The sequence below is a fragment of the Rhinoraja longicauda genome, chromosome 9 (assembly GCF_053455715.1).
Source record: "Rhinoraja longicauda isolate Sanriku21f chromosome 9, sRhiLon1.1, whole genome shotgun sequence".
NCBI lineage: Eukaryota > Metazoa > Chordata > Chondrichthyes > Rajiformes > Arhynchobatidae > Rhinoraja > Rhinoraja longicauda.
In genome coordinates, this window is record NC_135961.1 from 51499002 (window position 1) to 51507637 (window position 8636).

The 8636-nt window shown below is 42.4% G+C and overlaps 1 protein-coding gene across 1 annotated transcript in view; it reads left to right on the top strand.

Moving 5' to 3' along the window:
* The window catches only part of LOC144597066 (CD109 antigen-like), a 118390-nt gene extending 112779 nt beyond the window's left edge, over positions 1–5611 (top strand). Inside the window, exons 33-34 of the mRNA XM_078405980.1 lie at positions 1808–1910; positions 5186–5611. Coding sequence (XP_078262106.1) covers positions 1808–1910; positions 5186–5403 — 321 coding nt within the window. The 3' untranslated portion in view covers positions 5404–5611. The remainder of the gene's footprint in view (positions 1–1807; positions 1911–5185) is intronic.
* Positions 5612–8636: the final 3025 nt, after the last annotated feature.

Here is an 8636-nt window from a genome sequence, read left to right on the forward strand (position 1 = left end):
ATCATGTGTGAGTCAAAGAATTCCCAATGTGTTGTTGACTTCAACCAACCTGTTATTGGTTTACTGTTGTGACATGTACCGAGATATAATGAAAAACTTTGTTATGCGTGCTATCTAGTTAAATCATAGCACACGTGACTAAACCAGGTAGTGCTTAAGGGAAAATAAACAGTGCAGAATATATTGTTACAGCTACAGAGAAAACAGATAACAAAAACATGTAAGGGCCTCATCACTGTAGCTTGGAAAATCAGGAATACATCCTCAGCATATGAGAGGCATTCAAGAGTCTGATAACGTGGGGATGAAGCTGTTCCTGAATCTGGTGGGAAGCTTTCAAGCTTTTATATGGTCTGCCTGACAAGAGAAGGAAGATGACTGGGGTGTGATTGGTCCAGTGCACCATATTTGTGCATATGTCAATATGACTTGACTATTGCTGTGTGCTTTCTGGAGGCAGCATGAAATATAGATGGAGTTAGAGGGATGGAGGGAGAGTGGTTTGTGTGATAAGCTGGGCTGCTTCTATAACTCTCTGCAGTTTCTTGCAGTCTTGGGCAGAGCAGGTGTCAGATCAAGCTGTGATGCATCTTGATGGGTTACGTTCGATGGTGCATCTTTAAAATTGGTAAGGATCATTGGAGAAATGGCTAATGTCCTTAGTCCTGCACCAATGCAGCTATGTCAACAGAGGCCAGGTAACCATTATATCTCCTGGTGACAATCTCTCCAAATATTTATTGACACCATCTGATTATAAATCAATCAGGTTCAGATGATTATTTGAACCCTTCACTAGCTGTCAACCATCAGATCTTTTCCCAAATGGCATCCTTTTATTCTGTCATTGTAACCTTTGTCGTTTTTTTTCCATTCCAAGGATTATATTCAACAATTGCACATTACAGTATACCAATTGTACATAAACGTTAAATGGTCACAATACATCAAGCAGTCATTATAGTACAACGGTGCAATCTTTATTTACAAAGCTCTCGACCCCCCGTGGTGACCAGCGTTCACGGAAGGCCTCCAGAGTCCCCGTGGACACCGCGTGGTCCCTCTCCAGGGACACACGAGCACAGACGTAGGCCCAGAAGACAGTCGACTCTGGTGTGACCATCGACTGCCCCCTGCCTGGACCCGCGAATGGCCATCTTAGCCAGGCCCAGGAGCAAACCGACAGGGAGATCCCACCTTCCCAAATCGGCCCTCCCAAACTTTGGCTTTAAGATCCTCAGCCAGGGGAACATTCTTCAAGCACTGGAAAATTGTAAATACTAATAAGTCCGAAGGAGATTCTTGATTGGACATAGGAGTGCGGTTTCATCTTCTGACACTTGCATTAACTCTGCAATTTCATGGCAGGCGCCAATTGTATTCTGTTCCCAAAACTCAGGTTCATTGAGTTACTCATTTCAGTAATGGACAATGTGCAGAAATATTATGTCATGAAAGAATTTCCATCTCTTTGCAAAGCGAAAGGGAGTTTCCCAGTCCTTGAGGATAGTTTTTATTCTTTAATTAACATTATGAAAAGGGATCCTCTGCTCCTTTAGTGCATTGTGGGATCGTACTGCACTAAAGTTAGCCATATCTTTCAGTCCACACACTGATGACAAAGCAGCAAAGTGTGCTGCTTGTCCTTGAAGCACATTGATTTATGTGCTCTGCAATGCTCCAGGAAAGACTTTAATCGGTCTTTGTCACTTTTGTTTTTGTTTGTTCCCTTGTTCTGGGAAAAAATAACTTGTAAAACAAAACACTTTAAACAATTTGTAAAGAAACATTCCTTCTTTATTAACAGTTAAATGAGACCGAAGTTTGTGTGATCATCCCTGTGATGAGAGATTCCAAAGTAGCTCATGCCCAGGATGCTGTGGTGATCATCTTTGAGTATTACAAAATGGGTAAGGTGTTTATTTATTTGCTTGCTTTTGAGTGTGAGCGTACATGAATGCAGGTAGTGACATTAAAATTCATGCTCCGAATGGAGCTAGTGGACTGACTGTGCTTGGAGAGAGCACTGAAGTAAATGATTGTGCCTGGCTCATCATTTGTGCGACATAGCAATCCCTCCATTGTCCTTTACCGGAGATGCAACTGAAGTAGAATCTGTTTATTCTTTGCTGATCAGGCTTAGGGACAAGGATTGCTGATTTTCAAGCTGGAACTGGCTACCAATGTGTCAGAGGACGTCGCCTGCTCTTATTTTAGCCTTTCCTGAAATCTTGAGAGGTTGTCCCTTCTGTTGCTGTTAATTGTATCCAGACTACGTTAACCACCTTCTCAGTCCAGCCTTGAAACATGGGGTCTTCCAACCAAGAAAGGCAGATCCATTTCTGTCCAACTATCCTGAATGCCCAAGATTGTGCACTGATGAATTTTAATTAATCGATTGCAATAGACTCTGGCCTGGGCTGAGGGTGTCCACAGTGGGTGACAACTTTGGAAATATGGTCTATAGTCACTCCTTCGACTTATGTCATCCCACCCCTTAGGGGTTATGGGGAGAGGGTAGGAGAATGGGGTTGAGAGGGAAAGATAGATCAGCCATGATTGAATGGTGGAGTAGACTTGATGGGCCAAACGGCCTAATTCTGCTCCTTGAACTTATGAATTTCACATGACCAATTATTCTCAACCCAAAATGCTTCTTCCTGAATTCTCGGAATTATCTTGTGCAGTTCAATTTTCCTGTGAGCCACCCAATTGCACTCAATAAGATTTACAGTGTTGCAGACTATGGAAACAGGCCTGTCAGCCCAACTCATCCATGCTGATCAAGTTGCCTATCTGACCTAGTCCCTGTGATTGACCCATTTCCCTCCAAACCTTTTCTAATCATGTACCCATTCAAAAATCTTTTCAATATAATTGTTCCCGTCTCCACCATTCCCTCTGGTAGCTTGTTCCACAAACCCACCACGACTTAGAGAACTGCTCTGGAAAGTTATTCCTGATTCCAACTATTCCAGATTCAGGGACAGTTTCTTCCCAATTGTTATCAGGCAACTGAACCATCCTACCAACTAGAGAGCAGTCCTGAACTACTATCTACCTCATTGGAGAACCTTGGATTATCTCTATCTTTGATTGGACTTTACAATCTTTATCTTGGACTACATGTTATTCCCATTATTCCCTTTATCATGCATCTGTAAACTGTGGATGGCTCGATTGTAATCATGTATTGTCTTTCCGCTGACTGGTTAACATGCAATCAAAACCCCGTACACGTGACAATAAACTAAACAAACTCGGAAATGCAATTCCCATTTCATATCCTCTGAGCACATGGACAGAGCTCATTGAGCAAGTGCCATAACGTGAAATGGCCAGCATGTTCAGCGATTGCATGCGTACAATTCGTCTGATCAAGCAAGTCTCAGACATTGCCTTAAGCAAAGGTTTGAGTGCTGCATTGTTCAAGGGAGCCTCACGTCTCTGCCAAGTCCATTGGTCTAACGGACCCCAGATTCCTGATCACCTCTCCTACTTAGCCTCACCCTGATCCTTGACTGCCCCACAATAGCCTATCCCACCAATTCCCAATTCTGGATGTGATCGTTCCCTGAAAGTGGCACACAGGTTGATAGGATAGTGAAGAAGGCTTATGGTATGCTGCTTTCATTGGGTAAAGCAGTACACCTCAAGAATATAAAAGTTTGCACGTTACAACTTTACAAAACACTGGTTAAACTGCAGGTAGAGTATTGTGTGCAGTTCCAGTCATCACAATATAAAAAGAATGGTTTTATGCTGGAGACAGCACAATGGGGATATGAAAGAATTTTTTTGCTCACCTGCTCGAGGAAAGATGCCATTAAGCTCTAAAAAAGTGCAGAAAAGATTCATGGAGCTGTTGCCAGGACTCAAGGAACTGAGAGGTGGGACGGCCTAGGACTTTCTATAAGAGACGGAGCAGTAATCATGTATTGTCTTTCTGCTGACTGGTTAGCATGCAACAAAAGGTTTTCACTGTACCTTGGTATGTGTGACAATAAAGTAAACTCAACTCAAACTTATATTAACTCATCATATGTATTAAATCATGAAGAGAATTGATAGAGTTAATGCACAGAGTCCTATTCCCAGGGTTGGTTAATCAAGAACTATTTGGCATAGGGTTTGGTGAACAGGGAAAAATTTAAAAGGAAATACACAGGCTCCTGTGTTTGGAATGAGCTGCTAGAAGAATTGGTTGAGGCAGATACAATAACAACATATAAAACACATTTAGGCAAGCACATGCGTATGAAAGGTTAAGAGAGATATGAGCCAAATGCAGATAAATTGAACTTGTTCAGATGGAGATCATGGTCGATATGGACGAGTTGGACAGAAAGACCTTTTTTCCATGATATAGTTTTATCCAAGTTATATAACTCTATAACTTTAAACCCCTGACCCACCATTTCTGCCCTGTGTACAGCACCTTTAATGGGTCATGTCAGGTATTGTACAATGTCTGATCTGGATAACGTTATTTGGATTTCAGTTGGCTGAAAGAAGTCATTTGCTTTAATAATTCTTAAATAATCTCAATATTGCAATTGTTTTTATTTTATATATTCTTGGGGTGTGAACATCAATGGCCTTTATTGCCACCTTGTATTGCCGTTGAGTGAGTTGGGTGAGCCACCTTCTTGAATGACGGCAGTCCTCCCAAGGAAGGCACAGTGCTGTTTGGGAGGGTATGCCATGATTTATATCATGGCCGAGCTAGAGTGGATATGGAGAGGACGTTTCCAGTAGTGGGAGTCTAGGACCAGAGGGCACAGGCTCAGAATAAAAGGACGTTCCTTTAGAATGATAAAGAGGAATTTCTATAGCCAGAGAATATGCCATGTAAGGTTGCCACGTAAGGTTGTGGAGGCCAAGTCACTAGGTATTTTTAAAACAGAGATTGATAGGTTCCCGATTAGTAAGGTCGTCAAAGGTTATGGGGAAAAGGCAGGGGGATTGGGGTTGAGAGGGGAAAATAGATCAGCCATGATCGAATGGCGGAGCAGTCTCGATGGGCAAATGGTCTAATTTGGCTCCTATGTCTCATGGTCTTATCAATGGTGATGTTGGGCTGACATGTGTTGCTGAGAGTGCGAACAATATTCCGAAGTTAAAAACAGATGAATGAAATGGAGCCCAGGTATGAACAGACTGTTGCATTTTGTTCCAAACACAGAAAGAAGAGCGGTCAGAACGTACAACTCAGAGGTAATGTCCGGCACTGACTTCTGTAACCTCTGCAGCCCCGATTGCAGCATGTGTCGCTCCAGCAACAGCCCCGTTACAGCCAGCATTGCTGCACGGTCAAGTCAAGGAGGCCAAATTGTACTCTTGCTGTCTCTCATTAGCATTTATCTCAGCTTGACATTATTACACGTTTCAAGTCAATTATAGAGCTTCTTGGTCCAGGAGAAGTAATTGTTGTTTTGTTTGAAGGGGGTGGGAAATGTATTTTCATGCCAAAACATATTGAAATCAGGCTTAGTGACTACTGTATCCTTCCGCGGCTTTTCAAAAAGAAAAAAACCTTGCTCATTTTCTTTTTAATGTCCATGTGTTGTCTGCTTGTGGACATAAGGGGGTGTCTTTTTTTCTGTAAATGTTTCTGGCCTGTAATATTGTAGTCACAACTGGTTTTGTTTAAGCTCTTGAGGAGTTACCTGAGATCCAGATTTGAGAGGAAGTGAGAGCGTCCAATGTCCTGAATTTACAACCACTGGTTGAGTTATAGCAGCATTAAAACCACTGGAACAATCTTTGGATCAACCCTGCAGGCTGTTTTTCCTTCTCAAAGCACGATCTGTTTCAAAATCCACAAAGGGAACCAAACCCTTAACACATGTGTGCATTTGCGGTGTATGTGCGTGTGTGATTGTAAATGTTTGTGAGTTTGTGAGACTGGGGGTGCTTGTATAATTCAAGGAAGTAAAGTCAATTGCAAGATTCTTGAGTGCAAATGCCAATCACAGAACAAATGGCAAATAGATTGTGTCCGGTGGGTGGGATGGCGGGGTTAGTGGGGCAGACGATTATAGTTCCAGTCTGTCTCTGATCAGGCAATAAAACGTCTTACTAAGAAATCTCCATTCCACTCCTGTCGTTCTTCAACAGAAAGCTGCTGGAGTAAAGTTATATCAATGGGACGCATTGGGCAAGCCAATTGGTTTTATAATATCTCCATTATTCTGGCACAGGCTCAAGAGAGGTCACTGCAATGGTTTGATCCAGTAATGGTGAAGAATGGCTGTTTTGTATCAGCTGGCATGTCACTTTACTGAGACTCTGGAGCTCATGATATATGCATTGGGTTTCTGCCTTTGTCTTTCCATTGGGGTGAGGTTTGACACAAGCCTCACACAATGTTCCAATCTCTGAGATCGGAATTTACAATGTTCAAATCAACATCAGGGGCCATGTAAAGTTTCAACTGGTCTCGTATCCAATGAGTTACATTTATGGAATATTTTATCAGGGCTTTTGACAGGGGATTAAAAATTTGGACAAAAGTGATGTGGCCAATATGCCCTTTGTCTAATTCACATTGGAACTGACTTCTTTCAAAATTACAAATGTGCGTAAAACCTTAACTATTTCCCTACTTCTTTATGGGTTTTTTCCTGTTTCCTGGAAAATATGTAATCAGTTTCAAATTAGAAGTAGTTTCATGGAATATTAAGGATCACCCAAAGTTAAAATAGATCAAAGGGAAAAGACTTAGCACTGAACCATCATGTTATTGACTGGGAACCAGTTAAAAAGCAGGAGGTAATTTGAAGTTCATATCCCAAGCTGGAGATTTCAGAATTCACAATTCGTTTTTTAGTGCAGCCTTTGGTTTATGAGCAGCCAGCAAACATAGTTTGGAAAGCACAAGGCTCTTTAAACAGCAAACTCAGACAAGAGCAGGAGGAGACTGCTCCTCCAAACAATGAAAGGCCTGGATAGAGTGGATGTGGAGAGGATGTTTCCACTCGTGGGAGAGTCTTGGAACAGAGGCCTTAACCTCAGAATAAAAGGACGTACCTTTAGAAAGATGTGGACGAATTTCTTTATTCAGAGAGTGAAGAATATGTGGAATATGTGGAATCATTGCCCCAGAAGGCTACGGAATTCAGACCCAAAGCTTGTTATGTAATCTAACCAGCATGGACACAGGCCCTTTGTCCCCTATTTCTTGTTCACAAATTATAGGAGCAGAATTAGGCCATTTGGCCGATCAAGTCTACTCCGCCATTCAATTATGGCTGGTCTATCTTTCCCTCTCAACCCATTCTCCTGCCTTTGCCGCATAACCCCTGACACCCATACTAATCAAAAATCTATCATTCTCTGACTTAAACGTATCGATTGACGGTCTCCGTAGCCTTCTGGGGCAATGATTCCACATATTCTTCACCCTCTGAATAAAGAAATTCGTCCACATCTTTCTAAAGGTACGTCCTTTTATTCTGAGGTTAAGGCCTCTGTTCCAAGACTCTCCCACTAGTGGAAACATCCTCTCCACATCCACTCTATCCAGGCCTTTCATTGTTTGGCAAGTGTCAATGAGGTTCCCCCCCCCCCCCCCCCCCCCCCCCCCCTCATCCTTCTAAACTCCAGCGAGTACAGGCCAAGTGCCGTCAAACGCAAGCCCAATTAATCCTGGGATGATTTTCATAAACCTCCTCTGAACCCTCTCCAATGCCAGCACATCCTTCCGCAGATATAGGGCCCAAAACTGTTCACAATGTTCCAAGATGCGGTCAGACCAGTGCTTTATAAAGCTTCAGCATTTTATTCCTTTCATATATTATTTTCCTCTTGAAATAAAATGCTAGCATTGCATTTTCCTTCCTTACGACCGATCCACGCTGGTGCTTATCTGTATTAGTCCCATTTGCCGATATTTGGCTGTAATCCCTTTGAATCTTTCCAATTCATGTACCTGTCAGTGTCTTTTAAACATTGCATTGTACCAAGCTCTTCTGGCCGCTCATTCCATCTGCCCACCATTCAAGAGAACAATTGTCATATGTGCTAGATTTAAACCGGAATAATGAAAATTCCTTCTCTCCAGAGATGCTGCCTGTCCCACTGAGTCACTCCAACATTTTGTGTCTATCCGGTTTAAACCAGCATCTGCAGTTCCTTCCTACACAATGAAAATCTTACTTCCTATAACTTTGCAGGCACATTAGGTGCAACAACAACAATAAATAAACGATCAGTTATTCTAAGTAAACCAGACTATGGTAGGGCCTTCGTGAGACCACATCTGGAGTATTGTGTGCACTTTTGGTCTCCTAATTTGAGGAAGGACGTCCTTGCTATTGAGACAGTGCAGCTTAGGTTCACGAGGTTAATCCCTGGGATGGAGGGACAGTCATTTGAGGAAAGATTGGAAAGACTGGGCTTATATTCACTGGAGTTTAGAAGGATGAGAGGGGATCTTATAGAGATGTATAAAATCATAAAAGGACTGGTCAAGCTACATACAGGAAAAATGGTCCCAATGTTGGGGGAGACCAGAACCAGGGGACACAGTCTAAGAATAAAGGGGAGGCCATTTAAAACTGAGGTGAGAAGAAACTTTTTCACCCAGAGAGTTGTGAATTTGTGGAACTCTCTGCCACAGAAGGCAGTGGAGG